This window comes from Geotrypetes seraphini, chromosome 2, assembly GCF_902459505.1.
Source record: "Geotrypetes seraphini chromosome 2, aGeoSer1.1, whole genome shotgun sequence".
Classification (NCBI taxonomy): domain Eukaryota; kingdom Metazoa; phylum Chordata; class Amphibia; order Gymnophiona; family Dermophiidae; genus Geotrypetes; species Geotrypetes seraphini.
In genome coordinates, this window is record NC_047085.1 from 194274105 (window position 1) to 194295547 (window position 21443).

Consider the following 21443-nt stretch of genomic DNA (forward strand, 5'->3'; position numbering starts at 1 on the left):
TGAAACAAAAGACAGGTAAAGAGCGGATTTGTTTAAATAAGGAACCTTCCAACATGAAAAGTAAACTATAGCCTCTGACTTAGATAATCTTCTGCCTTTATCTACTGCAGATAATGATTTTGTGCTGGGTAGTAATTTGTATTTGGAGGAAACACATTATTTACTTTCAATTAAATTTAAAGCTCTCTAACAGAACTAAAACCCACATATATCAGTTTCATGCACCTTCTACAACAGGTTAATGAAGGGGCACATTCCATAGGAAAAAAATACACCACTCTAATCATTTTAAATACTTTATTAAACTGAGTATAAAAAAGACAGAAATTGTGAAAAAATAAATACCTCGGAGAAAGAGGTTATATACCATATAAAAAAGTAGAGAATTTCTTTTAATTATACTTTTGACAAAATGTCTGTGCAAAGAAACAAATGCATAAACACATTACAGCTACATTAAGGCAAATATGAAAAGTATTTTCTGAAAAATCTCAGTAAAGTGACAGTGTACTTTTGCCAGCTTACAATATAAGCTAGTATTGCACCCATAATGGTCTCCCAGTTTTTCCTATATTCTGGAGAGCATACCAGTTGACCAAAGTTTAAGTCCAAATGAGCAGAGAGAAATGTGTAAAAGACAGCCAACTAAAACTATAAAATAGCGATTACTCAAAATTCTAAAGAACCTCTTCTGCAGCTTATGCCCCTGGAGAATAAAGCTGTACAATTTGATTGTTCCAAGAGTACGGCCAAAATAAGGAGTGCACTTTCAAACATCACTACTAGCTTAGGCCCACCATATCTTCCCTTCCCTTGAATTCAGGGGTCTCCAAAGTACAGCCCGTGATATGATTTTATCCGGCCCGCAAAAGAATTGTGCGGAAATGCACCAATTGGACTAATTTTCCAATGAGAATCCGTTAAAAAAACCCCACCAAACAAACCCAAAACGCGGGATGTTTGATAGATAACTTAGGGCCTATTTTACAAAGCCGCGCGGTAACGGCCCCTAAGCCCATAGAGATTTAAAGGGCTTTTGATACTTCTGGAAGGCCAAGTGAAAGATTGTAACTTTGCTCATATGCCATACTGTGCAGAATTGCATAAAAAGGGTGAAGCAGAATTTCCTCTTGTTCACAAATTTAGTTAATTCAGATTTTAAACAACAATTTCAGAAGCCATTTGCTGATTTGGATGCCAATGCTAGGGAAATTAGATTGTTTCAAAATCCATTTGACTGTGATGTTGCTGATGTCCCAAGTCAAATTCAAATGGAAATTATTGAACTTCAGGCAAATGAACATATTAAAGATAAATACAAGGAAGGACACTTGATCGATTTTTATATATTTTTGAACTCTTGAGCAGTTTCCAAATTTGAAAAAATTTGCTTGTAAATTTATCTCCATTTTTGGGACAATGTATCTTTGCGAACAAACTTTTTCCCAAATGAAATATATCAAGTCAAAATAAGGGGCAAATTTATTTGATGAACATTTGAAGTCGCTACTTGTAATTAGCGTTTCAAAATTTGAACCTCAATTTAATAAGATTTTAAAAACACAAAAACAGTTTCATCATTCACATTAATGGTTTCATTATAATTTGTAATGAAAATATGAGAATTTGCTGGTAGTGTTCATCGTCATTAATATACAATAATAATCTCATATACTCTAATTAATTTATAAAAATGTCTGCTTTCAACAGAACTCATATCTAGAGTATCTTTTCTTTCTTTCTTTTTAACTACAGCCCGCTGAAAAGTGCTGAAGTACCCAATGTGGCCCTCGTGGCAAAAAAGTTTGGAGACCCCTACTTTAAAATAAAAGATCTGCTGATACAGGTTCAGGCCAGTACCTTCAGATTATATCTATGCTACATAAAAGTAACAAGCTTTTTATATCAAGCAGCTCAAGCCATAACTTCCGATTTAGGGCCCCTTTTATAAAGCCGCAGTAGAAAGTATTTGTGCAGCAAATAAGATGCAGACCACAGGAACTGCAATGCAGAAATCGCTTCTGATGCTTTGTAAAAGGGGCTCTTAGAGTTTAAGTAGATAGGAAACAATTTTTTAAATCAAATTATTTTTAATACTGATTTATCCTTGCCTGCTCATTTAAAAAAAAAAAAAAAAAAGAAGTTATATATATATATATAATATAAAAACAGAAACCATAACACCATACTAAAAATCTACAGAGTGATTTGTTTAAAATATTTCCTATTAAAAAATATAGTCATTAAATGATAAAATATTTTTAAAAATACTCAAAAATCAAACACAAAGCAAACAAAACTAGAGTTCCACTATCATTAGGCCTCTTAACATTGCATATGGGTTATTCAGGAAAATGCTTTCATTTGAATGATAACCATTTCCATTTAAACTACTGGGTAAGTGTCTTCATATCAAACATTTCCATAAAATATGAAAATTGCTTTATCATGTGATTTCATTGTCACAGGAGGAAACTACCTGTAGTAGACAAACACCTATGAATATATATCAAATTAGTTTTCTTTGACATGGTCGTATGTTTTTGGTTTCCTGCTGCAAGAAATGCTGGTAATGGTTGCTATCTTCTTTCTTCAGTCAACTGTGCTGTTCGAGAGAGAAATGCATCCCTGTCCAATGGTCATATCAATGTCAAGTTAAGCAAACTTGTATGGGTAGGCAAATACACATGCTGGACATGCTCCACAGAGGATCTGCAGACTGGACAAGACTAGAGAAAAGAATGAGAGAGAAGTCATAAGTCTATAGGTTTTAAACTATGAGACTACCAGAAAGGTTGTTTTCCTTCTGGTTAGTGAACAACTTATGCATAGCAGCAGTAAGCTATGGTCTGTTTAGAACAGTTTAGCTGAAGTTTTAGTTTCTACTCTCTGTGGTTCTCTTACATGTCCTGAAGTCTGTTAAATAGGACTAAGAAGTATGGTGAAGCTCCATGGTTTGATTGACAAACTATTTTCAAACATGGTAGAAAACTCCTGACCATCCAGCTCACTAAACTTAAGCAGCTGCCAAGGGAGGAGAATGCTTCTGTTGACCTCCCTTAGAAAGGGACTAAGGACTAGCTGCACTAAAGATAGTGACTATCGCTGTTTACCGATTCTCCAACAGCGATCAATGCACTATCAAGTTTGCATGCAAATGCAACCATCAATCACTCATTGAGCAATTGACACATGAGCAGAGACCTAACAGCAGTGATAGGGGGAGCAGCCTCTTGTCACTGCTGTTAGGGCTTCTGGGTTTTTTTAATGGCACAGATGTGCGTGTGTTAAACACACACAATCTGTCCCATTTAAAACAAAACAAAACCCACACCATGCCCCCCCCAAACCAAAAAAATGGCAGAAGGGATGCCCACTCCCAACTGCCTGGCCCAGAACCTTCTCTCCGACGTCAGAATTGACTTCGGGGGGAAGGCTTGTGAGCTGGCCACGTGCAGTATGCGAGTTTCTGCACACACTGTCTGTTGGGGGGGGGGGGGGAGATGAAGCGTGTCTGCTCCGGCGAGGTGGCAGGATCGGGGGTGGAGGGTGGTGCACGGGCGGGCAGACGGGAGGCAGGGAGAAATCACTGGCAGCGGCTGCTTCAGCGGGGGGCAGGCAGTGATCTCCGGCAGTGTTTGCGGCTTCTGTGGATGGGCCGGCTTTGGGGGAAGGGGGCAGGCAGGGATCCCCGGCAGTGCAACTTAATTTGGGGACAAAGGATGGAAGGCAGTGAAGGGGAGGGGGTACAAATTTGACACAAAGAAAGGGGGGCATGAACATGGGACACAGAATGGAGAGAGGAAGGGGGAACCAACTTGGGACATAGTGGAGGAGGGAATAGAAAAGGGAGAATTGTTGGGCATGAGTGTGAGTGAGAGATGGTGCACATGGAGAGAGAAGAGTGAGGGAGAGATGCATGGGGAATAGAAGGATGAGAGGGAGAAATGTTGGATATGGTGGTGGAAAGGGACCAGAGAGACAGATTGAAGGGGATGCATGGGGAGGAACATAGTGATGGAGGAAGATATGTGGCATGGTGTTGGAGAGGGGTGATAGAAGGAGAAATGGGCATGCGGCTGGAGGGCAGTGGTGAAAAATACTGCACATGATCTGGGGAATGCGAGGGAGAAATGTTGGATATGGCAGTAGAGGGGTGGGAGAGATGCCTGGAACTCTCAAGATAGATGGACAGTGAGAGTGAGAGACTTGTTGCCAATAGGGGTGGAGGAGAGAGGAAGAAAAGTTGGACTCATAAAGGGACAGAGATGTTGGTTGGGGAGGGAATGAGGACTGGAGGAAAGGAAGCGTGCAGGAGGCAAATATTGGATGCACAGTCAGAAGGAAGTGGAAACAGAGTCTCATGAAATCAGCAGACAACAAAGGTAGGAAAAATGAGTTTATTTTCAAAATAGTGATCAAAATAGTGATTCAAAATAGTGATCAAAATAGTGATTCAAAATAGTGATCAAAATGTGTCAGTTTTGAGAATTTATATCTGCTGTCTATATTTTGCACTATATTTATCTATTGTTCTACAGTTGTTACTGAGGTGACATTGCATATTTTAAAGTCATCTGCCTTGACCTTTTTGAAAAAACCCCCAAAATAAATGATTAACATTTTCTCTGCCGTACAGTGTGCTTTTTGGGGTTTTTAAAAAAAATTTGTGGTTACCATTATGTATTAATAAGATTATATTGTGTGTATACGAAAAATGGATGAAAGAAATTGCATTACACTTAGTAATATTATTATGGGGGTGGAGTCAGGGGTGGAGTTTGGGTGGGGATACTCGGCTTGAAGAAGTTGAAAAACACTGTTTTAGATGATAGTATTGAATCAAACAATACAGGCATCCCATGAAATTAACATAGCCCAGGGATTTAAACCTTTCAAGAGCAGGGATGGGCAACCACAGTCTGTCAGGTTTTCAAAATTTTCACAATGAATATGCATGGATCTATTTGCCAAGTGCTTCTATTTTATGCAAATCAATCTCATGCACAATCTTGACCACCTGACTGGATTTTGCTCTTCAAAGACCATGGTTGCCCCCACCTGTTCTAGAGAAACCAAAGAGCAAGTGCGAGTTTTCAGAATACCCAAAATGAATATGCATGAGACAAAATTAGTACACTTGTTTCCAATGAATGCAAATTTGTCTCATTCATATTCTCTTTAGGTATTCCAAAATCCCACTAGCTGTGTTCCCCAGGAAATGTTCTAGAAACCATGACATCTTAAATTCTGCTTTTGCCACCAACTTTAACCACAGAAACTTCTCTCTCATCTGAACTTGAATATCATACTACAAAAGGTTTTAAATCATATCTATGATTTGCTTATCACAAATTGCCACATCAGCTCCACAGAACCTTAACCCAACTGGTCATAAAATCAAGTTTGCAGTCTTGCACAAAAGGTGAAAAGTGAGGCCATCCTCAGCTCACAGCTCAGACCTTACATTTGATACTGGACAAAACAAAGCTGAATTGAGATCCCTTCAATACAAATCACTGATCAAAGCTCACAGCTCCTTGGACTATGGAATCAATGTGGCACTCAAGCAGTAATTTAATATAACAGTACCAGCAGATGTTATCAGTTTTACTGTCACTGGACAAAAGGATGAGGAGGGAACAGTTAAAATTAGTATATATATATATATATATATATATATATATATATATATATATATATAACAGGTACTAGTAGTATGGCAATAATTCTTGTACTGAAGACAAAATCATTGGTTCGACCTATATCAGGGGCACCAAAGGAAACATTCAATGAATTAGAATTTTAGTACAGTGTTCTTCAACCACCGGTCCATGGACTAGTGCCGGTCCACAGAAATTTCCTGCCGGTCCACAGGGCCAGCACTTGCATTAGGCCCAAAACAGTGTTCTTCAACCGCCGGTCCACGGTGCGATCTATGCGGCGTTATCTTCGCGCCAGCTCCCTCTTCCTAACTGATTCAGCGCACAAAGCCATGGGCAGTGGCTCCTACGGGCATCCAGCGCCTGAACCGGAAGCCTTCTCTCTGATGTTGCAACATCAGAGGGAAGGCTTCCAGATGAGGCACGGGACACGCAAGGTGCAATTAGTACTATTATGGGGGCGGGGTCTGGGGTGGAGATTGGGTAGAGATGGGCGGGGTCTGGCCCACGACTTAGCCCATTGTTCTTCAACCGCCGGTTCACGGACCGATGCCGGTCCACAGAATAATTCTTTTATTTCTGCCGGTCCATAGGTGTAAAAAGGTTGAAAAACACTGTTTTAGTAGATGAATCAATACCTTTAAAGAATAAACAATCTCAATGAAATCTGAACAATTTTGGCTTCAGACTGATGCAAGTGTTAAGCTGAAATGTGGCTGCATCAGGTGATTCTTCTTTTATTGAAGACAAAATCATTAACTGGATAGAATTTTTACTGACATGACCCAATTGTTTATCCAACTGTATGATTGCTCCATGTTGGTTTTGCTGGATTTTTTCCCCCTCTGTTCTGAACTATTTGTTAACATTAGGGCTGCTCAGCCACTATTTTTTTAATGATCGACAGAGACAGACCATTCTAGACACGTGGGTTGTATCCTTATGGCCACGTGCCACATGCAGAAGGAATCCACTCCAGATTTTTTCTTTGACTCTCCTGTACTTCACTGGGAGATATAGCACCACCTTCAGTTAGTACCCAAGTACCGAGAGCTCCAACATACAACATGAAGTAGAGACAACAAGGGGAAAATTCCCAAGAATGACTGTTCTGCTCAACATGTAAACTCAAATTGAAACAGCGCATCAAAAGAAACCCAGGAAAGACCCCTGCATGCAACAGAAACATATATAGAATTCTTCAACCAAGAATCAACTCGGAGAAGCATAAACAGAAAGACAGAAAGGACAGGGCAAGAGTCTAGAATGTCTCACCTATCTACTGGAAAAGATATTATCAAGGTAAGGACATAATCTCTCTTTCCAATGCAATAGGCAAGACATTCTAGACAACGGACAGGGGGGAGTGGCCAAGATGACGGCGCTAAGTTTTGCGCGTTGAGAAACTCTCTGCAGGGAGATTTTCTTCTTACTACAAAATGTCGCATACTAAAAGAAAAGGCAGCGTAAGGGTGCTTACCTCCTCAACACCTTCGGCTGTCCAAACTCAGCGCACGATTGAGCAGTGCCTAAGAACACTTGCTTAAAGAACGGGTGAGCTAAGCCCCACTGCGGGAGAGACATAGGGGTGATCTTTCCTACTGGGGCATGATTTCTTGCTCTCACCCGCACCGGATGTCCTGCCTTCCTGTCCGATTGACGCCACTGCTTTGGAAGCGGTGAGCATGGATGCTGGAGATGCACCCAAAGTTCCCGCAAATGCAGGATCCATGGCAGATGAGCTTCTGCCGATGTTTATCCCCCGACAGAGAGGATACTTTGGTAGCCATCTTGAAGACACTCCAGAGTGAACATTGCGACCAAGAAGACGTCAGAGGAGGTAAAAACCTTGGGGACTAACTTAGATAATTTTATTAAAACAACTAAACAAACGAATATTGAAAATAAGAATACCATAACTTTTTTTTTTTTAGTAAATATTTTTTATTCTTTTTTTAAATTCTTACATCAAGTGAAATACATGTAATACATTCAATTATGAAAAAACACTTGAAATTATTATTAAATGTTCTTACAATGTGAATTAAATAAACCCTTTATCAGAATTTTATATCATATTAATATTACAATAGTTTTCCCTCCCTACCCCTTCTATATGTTCTATACATGTGTTATTATATCTGATCAGTAGAATAATTTGTCAATGGTCCCCATATTTTATTAAATTTTTTAATATAACCTTGTTGTAATGCCAATACTTTTTCCATTTTATATATATAACAAATTGAATTCCACCAAAAAGTGTAATTCAATTTAGTGTAATCCTTCCAGTTCTGAGTAATTTGCTGTATGGCGACCCCTGTTAAAATTAATAAAAGTTTATTATTATTAGCTGAAATCGGACTTTGTGTTCTCATTGCTGTTCCAAATAATATTGTATCATATGATAGTCCAACATGATTTTCTAATAAATTATTAATTTGGGGCCAAATTAATTTCCAAAAGGAATTAATGCAGGGACAAAAGAATAGTAAATGGTCCAATGTCCCCACTTCTATCCTACAATGCCAGCATCTATTAGATCTATTACTATCTAATTTTTGTAATCTCGTAGGGGTCCATAAAACTCTATGTAATAAAAACAACCATGTTTGACTCATAGATGCTGATCTTGTAGTATGTATTCTCCAGGACCAAAATTTTTGCCATTGAGATGGAAAAATTATCTGTCCTATCTCAATACTCCAAATATCCCTAAGTCCTGATCTCTTTTTTTTGTTTAAAAATTCGTTTATTTTCTTATACCATTTTGCGGCTTGGTATCCTAGAAAATCCGCTTGAAAACAAAGGATTGGTAAACTATATTGAGTGTTAAGATTCTTCCATTCAGGGAATACCATAACTAAAATACAAAATGAAGTACAATCCCTGTCAGCGTATAAGACTGCTGCAGTAAAAGATAGTGCTTTGTTACAGAGGAAAACAGAGAATTTTAACCGACGGTTAAATGTAAGGATTTTGAACTTTCCTAAAACTCCTGGTATCTTCTCACATGAAATGTTTAAAAAATATGCAGAGGAAATTTTGAGTTATTCTTCTGAGCATATTCCACCATTAAATAAAATGTATTATCTTCTACCGCCTACTAAGACCTTCCAGGAGCTTATGGAAGGAGAAAAGATACAAGCTCTGCAAATTGATTTGAACAATATATCTGCAATTTTAGAAGAATCCATCTCTGACTAGGCGGAGAGAACTACATTATTGATTTCCTCTGTTTTCCAAAAGGACCATCTCATTCATGAAATTGTATTTTAGGTTCTCAAAATCTTTGTTCTATGGGAAAAGAATAGGGGCATATATAGATGTTTAATACCATTCAGGAAAAGAAGGAAACAGTTTTTGTCTTTAAGACAAGAAACAATAGCTTTGGGTGCCTCTTTCCTATTAGCATACCCCTGTAAGTGCATTATAAAGTATGCACAAGTCACATATGTATTTTTTCTCCCTGATCAGCTAAAATCCTTCCTGGAGCTGAAAAAGTTGACCCAGTGTAAAAGAGAGATAAGCAAGTTAAACGCTGGGTTATAGCCTTTCTTGAAACATTTTCTTCTTTTGTTTTAGTGATTAAGAATAAGCCTCTTAATTTTCAGGCTTATCTCCTCCATTTGTTGTGGTCTAAGGAGGGGTAATCAATTATGCCACTGTTTTCTTTTTGATTGCATAAGTAACAAAGATTCATGCTGTATTTCTCTGACAAGATGTTTATTTTCTTGTAAAATTGTTGGAAATTATAAATAAATTAAAAAAAGACATTCCAGACAACTGGGACTTACAAAAGCAGTCCCATAAAACTAGGGCAAGCTGACTGCGTAGACTTCCAAAACCGAGGTCCCAAAGGCAGAATCCTGCCTTGCTGTCACATCCACTCTATAAAATTTAACAAATGTGTGCAGAGCAGACCAAGTAGCTGCCCTACAAATCTCTACAGGGGAGATCTCTTTTGCCTTGGCCCATGAAGAGACCATAGTCCTGGTAGAATGCCCATTAACAGAAACAGGAGACTGTTACCGCACAGAATGTAGGCTGACGAAATGGCCTTACAGATTCATCTGGAAATAGTGGCCTTAGATGAAGGAGCACCCCGCTTAGAAGAATGAGTCAGAAGCAAAACTCATTTGTGACCTCTGGATAACAGTGCGCCTGTTTGGCAGAGGAAAGCGCATGAGAGGCGGAGGGGCTGGTTACGCCTGGAGCCTGATATCCTCTGCCTGTAGCCCTGGGAAAAACTCAGACATGTGGACAAAAACGTCGCCGAGGAAGCCGGGACCTCAAGAGCCACTGCTGCAAAAGGTCTATGGAAAGCCACATTCTCATGGTGGTCCTGCATGCCCAGAAGCACCAATCTACCTGCGCTGGGAAGGAAGGAGCGCTTAGACAACTGCGCAACCAAGCAGCCCTGCCAGGATCCCATACCCCAACAGCAGACTGTCAGGAACAGGATGCCAAGAAAATGTGGAAGGAAGCAGTCACTCCTCACATGAAAGAGGAAGTCGAAAGAGCTGGCTGCGGGTTCAAAGTGAGCTCATACAGAGACTTGAAAAGAGATGCAGTAAGGCAGCAGACTGAAAGAACTGCAGAACCATGGGATCGTCCCCATGGTGGAAAACCAGAGAAGGACCCGCAGATCAGGTATGCTGGCACAGGTCCTCAGCCATGGGAAAGGCATTCCCAGAAAAAAAAGAGGTCAACAGCTGATCCTCAATATTAGTACCACAAAGAGAAGGCTCTGCTAATAGGACGTGCTCAGCAAGGCAAAGCTGTGGAGAGACAAGTTCAAGGTGCAGGAGGACTGCGCAATAGTAGCTCGCTGTTCTGACAGGCAGGGCACAAAAATGTCAGAAATTTGAGAGGGCATCCTGAAATATGGAGTGTGTAGTTTACCTCAGATGAATGAAACCTTCATTTCCCGGGCTACGGGGCATCTATGTCTGCTGGGCCTCGAATATAGAGGCCACCCTTTCTGTCACTTATTTAGACAGAGAAGAGGCTAGGTTTTGCACTCCCACCTTTCGTGGCCATTTCATGCGGCACAAATATGCTCCTGAAGTGCAAATTTTGTACAATCCTGACATGAATTCAGAGCAAAAGGAGCCCAATGACCCCATCCCAACAAGTATTGAGGTAAAAAATGCAGTTTTGGAAATGCAGGAAACTTGAAAAAGTTTGCAAAAAATCCAAGATGGCCATTGCTAAGAAATCTGTGCCAAATTGTGATTTTTTAATAGTAAGCAAAGTCTAAAAATGGCTATTTTAGGATTTTTCAGGTGGGGGAACATGCAGAAATATCCAAAACAGTGAAATTCAGACCACTCCCCCAATCACCTCACAGGTTGTGACAGCCTTTAGGCTGCCAATCGGACTGGAACCAACTGAAGGCTAAACCCCCATAAATCCTTGTGGTGCAATGTAGGGGGAAGGGGGAAGAGAATAAAATATAGCTGGCTCCTTGAAATCCAAAGGGATTCACACAGGGGCCCCGTAACCTATGCTTGAGCCTCTAATAAATCAAAAGGCGATCAGGCTCCCAGGGGAACGGACCCCGAGCCTCAAAGTAGCACAAAGCAGGCTGGCTCATCAGGTACATCTGGGGGTTGGCCTTGTGAATTTCAATACGCCCTCATGGAGTCTGCATCCTCTCCCAGGTAGAGTAGTCCTAGATATGAGGTCCTCTAGCATCAAAGCCTCCCGAAATGGAGAAAAAAGACCCAAAAATAATAAAAACTGAAGAGAGCAGACCAGAACACCTCTTCTTGGTTCACTTGCAGAAGGAAAAACTGAAGAGAACTATACACTCCACTGGTGAAGAAGGAGGAGCTAAAAGATGTGATTGACATCCTTCTGTAAGTGGCTCATGAGCATGGATTGATCCCTTCTGCAAGTGGCTCATGAGCATGGACTAATCACCTAATGTACAGACTAGTGTTGCCCGATTCAGGAAAAAAAATTTTGATTTGATTCAGCCTATTGAATCGATTTTTCTATTTGATTTTCATGCCCATTGAATTGATTTTTCTATTTGATTTTCCTGCCCAAGTGGGTGTTTTCTTCAAACATTCTGGTGGGTTTATTTTATAGCCTCTTCACCCCTTCGCCCTCTCCTACCCACACTGGCGCTGTGGTGTAAACAAAAAAGACAAACAAAAAAAGACTTTTCCTCTCTGTTAAATCCTAGCTCAAGTTTGCGGTATAACACCAGCTCTGGCAGGATACACATTTCAAATATTACATATTGTAATCACAAAACAGAAAATAAAATTATTTTTTCTACCTTTTGTTATCTGGTCATTATTCAAATCTTGTTGGTCCCAGGCTCTGGTTGTCTTCTGCTAACTTGCTTGCCAGGGTCTCCTTCTTTCTTCTATTGCTGTGCTAACCATCCAACTTCCATCTCTGTCCTCCCCTTCCGTTTTCCTTCTCTCCCCTGGAGGTCTGGCATCTTCCCTTTTTTCTCCAGCCACGCAGCTGATGGACCCCACCATCCCCTCCTTTCCTCAATTACCCTTTCATCCAGCATCTCTTCCTCCTTCCCCAGTGTAACATTTCTCCTTCCCTCCTTTCTAACTCTCCATCCATCTCACCCTCTCCATGTGTCCAATACTTTCTGCCTCCTGCACACTTTCTCTCTCTGTCCTTGCCTCTTCCCTTGAGTGGAAACCCTCCTTCCCACCCACCCCAACCCAACATGCTCTCTCCCCATGCACCATCTCACCCTCCCCTCCGGTGTGTAGCACCTTTCCTTTCCCTCCCTTTCTGCCAGGTTCAGCAGCACCTCTTCGCCCTTCCTTTTACCTCCCCCCTGTCCAGAAGTACTCCTTCTCCCTTCCCTCCATGTACTTCTAGACCAGGGCCCCCTCCCCCGAAGGCCTGCACCCCTTTCTTTGCAGGTCCTCCGGCTTCCCACTCTTACTGCAGCCTACAGAGAGGATCGCCGATGCTCTACGCGATCCTTGTAGGCTGCTGCAGTCCTCAGAAGCACGTTCCCTCTGATGCGATCCTGCCCCTGATGTCAAAGGAGGGGGCGGAACCGCATCAGAGGAACGTGCTTCTGAGGGTGGTGGCAGCCTACAAGGATCACGTATAGCACTGGTGATCCTCTCTGCAGGCTGCAGTACGAGTGAGAGGCCCGGGGGAAGCCAGAGGATGCAGGAAAGAGCGCCAAAGCACGTAACAAGGTAGAACCAGCATTTTTGCAGCTTTTCCTGACTGACCCTCCCACCCTAAAGCAGGATAGGCAGGCCAGCAAGAGGCACCGCTGCCGCTCCTGCTTTAGGAAGGCACGGGAAGGAGGGTCAGTCACCGATCGGCCAGGCTGATTTAAAAAAAAAAATCAAATCAATTCGATTCACCCGAAGTGAATCGGTGAATCGATTTGAAGACTCCTATGTATATTTAACAGAACCTGTCTTAACAAATGCAATCAATCAATTCAAAGATGCAAAATAATAGTGAGCAAGTCCTTCTGACCCTTATACTAAGCCACATTAGTGCTGCTTTGGGGGCTGACACAGTATGCTTGTGTTAAAACTGTGGACTAACATGGCTGCCTAATGCAAACCTAAACCAAAAATTTCCTTAGCATCCAGTTGCACCATCCTGTATGATTAGGTTGCGAGTAGTGCAAATCAAGGCTTAAGGCACTAGATGCCAATCTAATTCTAAGAATTCCTAGCAACAGCTACAAAATGTAAACAAAAGTTATTCCACCAATTCTTTTTCAAGAAAAAAATAATTCCACTACAGTAGAACCATGCTAAATGTACTGTTATTTAAATGGCACAAATAAGAACATTACCTGTAACTGGATAGCACAGGCCTTACAGCATACCATATGACCACAAGGGCAGAAGGCAGAATTTATTTCCTCTTCACAACACAGCATACATAGCATGGCCTCTTTCAGTTTCTGCAGTTTCTCCTGGAGAGCTTTTGTTTGCTGGCAACTTAGGCCCTCACAGCTGCTACAGTTCATGCTTGCATCTGAGGACTTAAGGGGAGAGCTTGGTGCACTTTGGTCATTCCTTGCCACCAAGTCCACAATACCAGCATTGTATAAAGCCCTTCTTGCATGGTCATAAACTTCCTTGGATGTTCGTCTAATGTCAAACACATACTTTTTGCCCAGATTGATGTTTTCATTCAGGAACAAGGATGCTAGGTGGCCCTTTAGGTCTCGACTATACTGCATCATCACAGCATTAGTAACTGTATCACACCTAAGAAATAAGAGAACACAACATGCTCATCATTTCATTTATTTTAAAAGAACAAATGATATTTGTAGAAATAGTCTTTAAACTGGTTGCATAAACTACTGAAAGAAAAGTAAGAATACAGAGATGGCTAGGTTTATCTACCTACTTCTTTCATAAAGTCACTTTTGCACAAGAACAAGGAAGCACTGATAAAGCAAGCACAAATTTGAGGCATGTATGGATTTTAAAAAGATTAAGCCGACATACGTCAAAGCAATTGTCAGTCTGTTTCACTTCAGTAAGGGTTGGAATCAAATTAGTGCTCCAATTTAATATAAAGTCAAGAGTGAGTGTGAGTTGTGTGAATGTGTGTGTGTGTGGGGGGGGGGGGGTTGACAAGACTAATTATGTCTTGTTTTTCTACAAGTTGAAAATGTTACATAGGTTGAAGCCATTCTTGCATGATTCAGATTTTTGCACAGTGCTCCAGTCTATTGTTAACATTACACCAACTGTGATATTTTATGTTGGTCTGCCTTTATCTTGTGCTGTATAGAGCAGTGGTCTCAAACTCAAACCCTTTGAAGGGCCACATTTTGGATTTGTAGGTACTTGGAGGGCCTCAGAATAGTTAATGTCTTATTAAAGAAATGACAATTTTGCATGAGGTAAAACTCTGTAGTTTATAAATCTTTCCTTTTGGCAAAGTCTTAATAATAATATTGCAATTTATAGATAAAAAAGACATATGATCAAGAAACTGTTTTATTTTTGTGACTATGATAAACATACTGAGGGCCTCAAAATAGTACCTGGCGGGTCACATGTGGCCCCTGGGCCACGAGTTTGAGACTACTGGTATAGAGGGACTACAATATACCCAGAATGCAGCAGCTCATCCTGTTTACTGGCACCTTTCAATGGGACCATACAAGCCTGGTTACTTTACATTGGCTCCAAATTAAATTTAAAGTTAGCTACTTTGGTATTTAACGTATTAAATAGCTTGGCAACTGAAGTTCTAATGAATTTGATTTCTCACTATATGTCCTAACATATCCTGTGATATCATAATTATTGTGTCTCTATTATACATTTGATTCCTAGAGTTGAAAACATGTAACTGGATATTTTCAGTATTAGGTCTAGTACAGGGGTGCCCAATATGTCGATCACGATCGACCGGTAGCTCAGGAAGGCAATGAGAGTCGATCGCAGAGCCCATCCCGGGCTCCGTGATAGACTCGTGTTGCCGTCCCGATCTACTGGGCCTATCAGTCTTCCTCTCCCTGACGTCAAAGACGCCGATGCCGGGCATCCACTTTAGGCTGGGTTTTTTTTATCATTTCAGGGGGGTGGGGGGGGGCGTGGCGGCGGCAGCAGCAGCAGCCTGAAAAAGAAATCATCCTGGCCCGGGTCGGTGTCATGCTCCAGAACTTCTACCTCTTCCAGCAGCCTTACTATCTGGCCCTCTCCCTTCTACCTGCTTCCGGCCACACCCCCTGCTCCGCAGCTCTCTTCGGCAACTCAGCAGCAGCGATCGACACAAGCTTCTGACGTTAGAGCCTACCCTCTGTGAGTCCAGCTTGTTTCAACTTCCTTTTTCCACAAAGGCGGGACTCGTAGAGGGAAGGCCTTGATGTTGGCAGCCTGTCTTGATCACTGCTGCTGACGAGGAGCAGGGGGTGTTGCCGGGTGCAGGTAGAAGGGAGAGGGCCAGATGCAGGACTCATGGATGAGGGAGCAGAAGAGAGAGAGAAAGAGAGAGGGGAGGGAAACAAAAAGAAATATTTCATACTGGGCTGGGCTGGAGTGGAGGAAGGGTGGAAAGATTCTGGCTACAGGGTGCATTAACAAAGGAAAAGGGGGGAAAGCTGAAAATGGAGATAGTGACTAGAGAGTTGCGCGGGGACAGAAATCCCACCCGTCCCCACCCGTCCCCGCCAAAGTCCCACCCGTCCCCGTGAGGAATCCCACCCGTCCCCACCCGTCCCCGTGAGGAATCCCTCCGTCCCCACCCGTCCCCGCGAGGAATCCCCTCCGTCCCCACCCGTCCCCGCGAGGAATCCCCTCCGTCCCCGCCCGTCCATATAAACTTCAGAAATAGTTATTTCATTTAATTATGCTACTGAATTAAAGGCTCTGGTAGAAACCATTTACAAATAAGCAAAAAGACTTTATTAATTTGAAAATATTAATTGGGAAGAATACATACTTTGCAAATGGGTTTCTACCAGAGCCTCTAATGTTTATAAATTTTTATCAACACAACTAATATACTACTTTATCCTGAAGCAAAATAAAAAAAAAGAAATAATTATTTTCCTACCTTTGTTGCCTGGTTTCTGCTTTCCTCATGTTCTCATTCAATTCCTTCCATCCACTGTCTCTCTTCCTTCTGCATCTTCCATTTGCTCTGTTACTGTGCCTCTCCCTTTCTTCCCCCTTCCAAATTGGTCTGGCACCCATCTTCTTCTCTCCGCTCCCCCCATAGTCTGGCATCTGTCTTCTTCCCTGCCAGCGTCTTCTCCCTACTCTCTCTTCCCCATTTCCTTTCAGCGTCCTTCTCCCTCCATCTTCCCCATGTCCTGTCAGCGTCCTTCTCCCCCCTCTGTCTTCCACATGTGCTTTCAGTGTCCTTCTCCCCCCTCTGCTTCCCCATGTCCTTTCAGCGTCCTTCTCCCTCTCTGTCTTCCCCATGGCCTTTCAGCGTCCTTCTCCCCCCCCCCCCGTCTTCCCCATGTCCTTTCAGCGTCCTTCTCCCTCTCTGTCTTCCCCATGGCCTTTCAGCGTCCTTCTCCACCCCCCCCCGTCTTCCCCATGTCCTTTCAGCGTCCTTCTCCACCCCTTTGTCTTCCCCATGTGCTTTCAGCATCCTTCTCCCCCCTCTGTCTTCCACAAGTGCTTTCAGAGTCCTTCCCCCCCCCCGCCCTTCCCATGGCCTTTCAGCGTCCTTCTCCACCCCTTTATCTTCCCCATGTCCTTTCAGCGTCCTTCTCCACCCCTTTGTCTTCCCCATGTGCTTTCAGCATCCTTCTCCCCCCTCTGTCTTCCACAAGTGCTTTCAGAGTCCTTCCCCCCCCCGCCCTTCCCATGGCCTTTCAGCGTCCTTCTCCACCCCTTTGTATTCCCCCATGTGCTTTCAGCGTCCTTCTCCCTCCTCTGTCTTCAAGTGCTTTCAGCGTCCTTCTCTACCGCCCCGGGTGCAGCACAGCCGGCCAGGTCCCCTTACTTTTGTGGCACTTCCCCGACCGACTGACAACAGCCCCGGTCCGACAAACCTCCCTGCCCTTAACTGCGAATCTAAATTACCTTATTACCTTATTATTATGCTGTAAGAAGATAATTTAGATTCGCGGCTACAGGGCAGGGAGGATTGTCGGACCGGGGCTGTTGTCGGTCGGTCGGGGAAGTGCCACAAAAGTAAGGGGACCTGGCCGGCTGTGCTGCAACCGGAGCGGGGTGTGGCGGGGCGGACCGCCCCGTCCCTTGGTAGCCACTCGAACCGCGAGGCTACTCTCCTCCTTACCTGCACTGCCTGCAGCACAGAGCCAAACGGAAGTCTTCCCGACTCAGTCAGCGCTGACGTCGGAGGGAGGGAGGGCTTTAAGCTTTAAGCCCTCCCTCCCCTCCGACGTCAGCGCTGACGTCGGGAAGACTTCCGTTCGGCTCTGTGCTGCAAGCAGAGAAGGTAGAGAGAAGAGCCGCGCGACTGAGTACATCCAGCCCCGCAGGAACCCCGCGACCCTCGGAGGCGTCCCCCACGGGATCCCCGCGACCCTAGGGGGCGTCCCCACGGGATCCCCGTGACCCAAAGGGGGAACCCGCGGGATGCCCGTGGGTCCCGCGGGATTCCCGTCGTCCCCGTTCCCGTGCAGCTCTCTAATAGTGACACAAAGAAGAGAAAGGGTAAGCAGGACCTATTGAATAAGGATAGAGATACAGACGGGACATGAAGAGGAGGTGAAATAGAGACATAGAAGTAATGCTGAAAAAGTGTGTGGGGGGGAGATAAAGACATTGAAAGGGCAAATGGTGAACATGGGGTAAAGACAAGGACAGAGACAAATGAAGATTCTGAAAAAGTGATGAGATAGGGATATAGGTGAGATGAAAACAAAGAAGGGTGAGGCTGGAAAATAGGTGGAATGGTAATTCTGAAAGACACAGAAGGGAAATGCTGGATCAAGGAGAGATGGGGCTCAGGCTGGATGGAATGGGGAGAAATGCCTTGTTGGCCTGGAACTTCCTCTCCTACGAAAGAATTGATGTCAGGGAGCGGAATGCTGGTCAGCGCGACGCTTCTGCAGGGAAAGCTTGGGACGGCGGTGGCTTAGGGGCTGTTCCCCAATGGCGGTGGCAGCAAACCGAGTGGCTTGGGGGAGGGCACGGAGAAAGAAAGAAAGGGGGAACAGGGAGACAGAAAGAAAAAGTTGAGGGAGAGAATGAGGTTTGGAGGAGAGGAAACATACAGGAGGCTGAAAGAAAGGAAGAAAGATTGGATGCACAGTCAGAAGAAGAAAGTGCAACCAGAGACTCATGAAATCACCAAACAACAAAGGTAGGAAAAATGATTTTATTTTCAATTTAGTGATCAAAATGTGTCTGTTTTGAGAATTTATATCTGCTGTCTATATTTTGAACTATGGCTCCCTTTTACTAAACCGCAATAATGTTTTAAGCGCAGGGAGCCTATGAGTATTGAGAGCAGTGGGAGGCATTCAGCGTAACTCCCTGTGCTAAAACCTACTATCGTGGTTTAGTAAAAAGGGAGGGGGTATATTTGTCTATTTTGTTACTGAGGTGACATTGCATAGAGTCATCTGCCGTAACCTCTTTGAAAAAACCCAGAATACGAATAATTAACATTTTCTCTGCCTTTCAGTGTGCTTTGTGTTTTAAAAAAAAATTTATTGTTGGTAGATCATTTTGACTTAGTCATTATAAAAGTAGCTCACAAGCCCATAAAGTCTGGGCACCCCTGGTCTAGTATTTTAAATCAGTTGCTACTGACCATTGGAGAACAAACTTAGAGAATGACACGGTGACAAAATTCATCACCGTTCCCGTCCCCGTGGATAACCGCAGGAAATAATCCCATGTCATTTTCTAGTGTCTATTTCAACCTCGGTCCTTCTACACCAGCATTCTTCAAAGCAAAGCTTGCGGGTCAGTGGTTGTGCCCAATTATACTCTGATTCTTCCCTCTCTCCTTAAAAAATGACATGAAGATGGTTTCCCGCGGTTATCCGCGGGGACGGTAACGGTGATGAATTTTGTCACCGTGTCATTCTGATTTGATTACTTTCTGAAGGGCAAGTGTCTGTTTTTACTAAGGTCTTCTCTCTGAAGTAAACTTTTAGAGCCAAGAAAAAATCTGAGGGTAGAGTCCTGGAGGCTGTGTTATAAAGAATTTTAGCTCTAAGTATCTATGTTGTATCTGGATGTAATAGCTAATGCTATTCAAGGATGGGGTGCTGAAAAGTTCTCAGTCCAGCCAACTTCCTAAATTCTGAGCATTTTGCCAGTGTAACTGAAGAGAGTGTTATTTTAATTTGCAAAGTGCCAATATGCAAAATCGTAATGCTAATGTTTAAAAATTGTTTCAGATCATTGAGCCATTCAATGAAAAGTGTGGATCTCCGAGTCATCATGAAGTTCTTATTCCTACAGAAAAAAACTCCAAAGGTAATCCACAAATGTACGATGCAAACACTGAGTGACAAATGCCCATCATACTTCACAGTGAAATGGTGTGCAAACTTTCAGTGTGAAGATTTTGAGACTGAATATGCAGCAAAGTCTGGGAGCATCAAACAATGTCAATTCCTGAAATTGTTGAACATGTCCATGACCTGATTTTGGCAGATGGAAAAATTATGTTCTTACCTGTTAATTTTCTTTCCCTTAGACGCAGCAGATGAATCCAGAGACCAATGGGATAGCACACATCTACCAGCAGGCGGAGATAGAGAAAATGATTAACAGGTGGTCCCATTGGCTGGCACTCCTCCTGTATCTCCAGTATAGCTCCTTGCCCAAGCATCCGTAACCATCAATAGGCATAGCATGGGAAAAAAAACTTCTTTCCCATAACAAATCTCAAAAGGCAATAATACAGAATAAAACCCTCAATAACAACAAACTTTGAAAGTTGCAAAAGAAAAAAACCAACAGACAATATCCAGAAAGGGTGGGGCTCTGGATTCATCTGCTGCGTCTTAGGGAAAGAAAATTAACAGGTAAGAACATAATTTTTCCTTCCCTAGCAACAGCAGCAGATGAATCCAGAGACCAATGGGATGTAGCAAAGCAATCCTCAATCTGGGTGGGAAGCAAACGCCGCCTCCGCAACAACCGACGCACTAAACGCATCTACCGCATGCACCCCCACATCCAACCAGCACTCTCGGAAGACCAAGTAGCCGTGAGACTAAACTCCTCCAAGGAAAAAACCTCTGGACCGAGTCCAAGAAGTAGCCATCACTCTGATGGAATGGTCATGAAGTTCTTTCGCCAACCGCTTCCCTGCCATCAAGCAAGCGTAAAGAATGTCCTCCTGGACCCATCGAGCGATGGAGGCTTTGGACGCCGCCATATGTTTGAGGCATCCCTTGAAGAATACAAAAAGGTGATCTAAACAACTAAAAGTCATTAGAAACCTTGCTCGCGGAGAACGCTACGCACTTTCAAAAAATGCAGTGAATAAAAGCATGTCTCCCCATTTCTCCTCCCAGGAAGAAGGAAGGAAAAGTGAGCGTGTCATAAAAGAAAGGATGACACCTCCTTAGAAAGAACTGTGGTACCGTCCGAACTGATACCCCAGATTTTGGAAATCAGAAATAGGAATCCCCGCTGAACATGGCCTGCAACTCGGAAAACTGCAGAGCCGAAACCATGGCCACAAGAAACCCCGTGTTCAACGGCACAAGGAGGAAATGAAGCCTTCGGTAAACTGCGAAGAAGTACCTGAAGATTGTACTCTAAGAGGTGTACAAATATACCGTACTCCGTTTAGGAACTGAACTACATGAAGATGAGAAGTAATCGAAGAGCAATATACCTAGCCCTTGTAACAAGCTAAGAATGGCACTTGAAGCTGAAGGGAATTGAACGCTAAGCCCTGTGCCAAAAAGGAACTCTGGAAGGGTGCAAATGTTGAGAAGTATCCAAGAAAGGAAAAACCTCCAAAAGGAAGTAGAAGCCACAGGTGAAGACGTCTGTAGCGCTTGGATAAGAGAAGAAACAACCTGCTTCGCATAACCCTTACACGTCAGTCATGACTTCTCAAAAGCTAGGTCGTAATACCAAAGTAGTACGAATATCCATGTTGATCGAACCCTAGGTGAGCAAATCCGGAGATACCAGGAAACTTCTTAGTCCGGCTGTCGAAAGACTCATCAGATCCGCATAGCAAGTATGGCGAGCCAAGCCAGAGATTCTACAAATACAGTGCCTGGAAAGCGAGCTTGAGATGGCAAATCCAAGCCATCATCAGCCAGGGAAAACACTGAAAAAGAGAAACCAGAGGTGAGAAAGAAGCCACGCTGTTACCCCCTCTAAT

At 43.1% G+C, this 21443-nt stretch overlaps 1 protein-coding gene across 1 annotated transcript in view; it reads right to left on the reverse strand.

Moving 5' to 3' along the window:
• Nucleotides 1–283: 283 nt before the first annotated feature.
• The window catches only part of MYLIP (myosin regulatory light chain interacting protein), a 102181-nt gene continuing 81021 nt past the window's right edge, over nucleotides 284–21443 (reverse strand). Inside the window, exons 6-7 of the mRNA XM_033934608.1 lie at nucleotides 13480–13900; nucleotides 284–2729 (exon numbers count right to left, since the gene is read on the reverse strand). Coding sequence (XP_033790499.1) covers nucleotides 2640–2729; nucleotides 13480–13900 — 511 coding nt within the window. The 3' untranslated portion in view covers nucleotides 284–2639. The remainder of the gene's footprint in view (nucleotides 2730–13479; nucleotides 13901–21443) is intronic.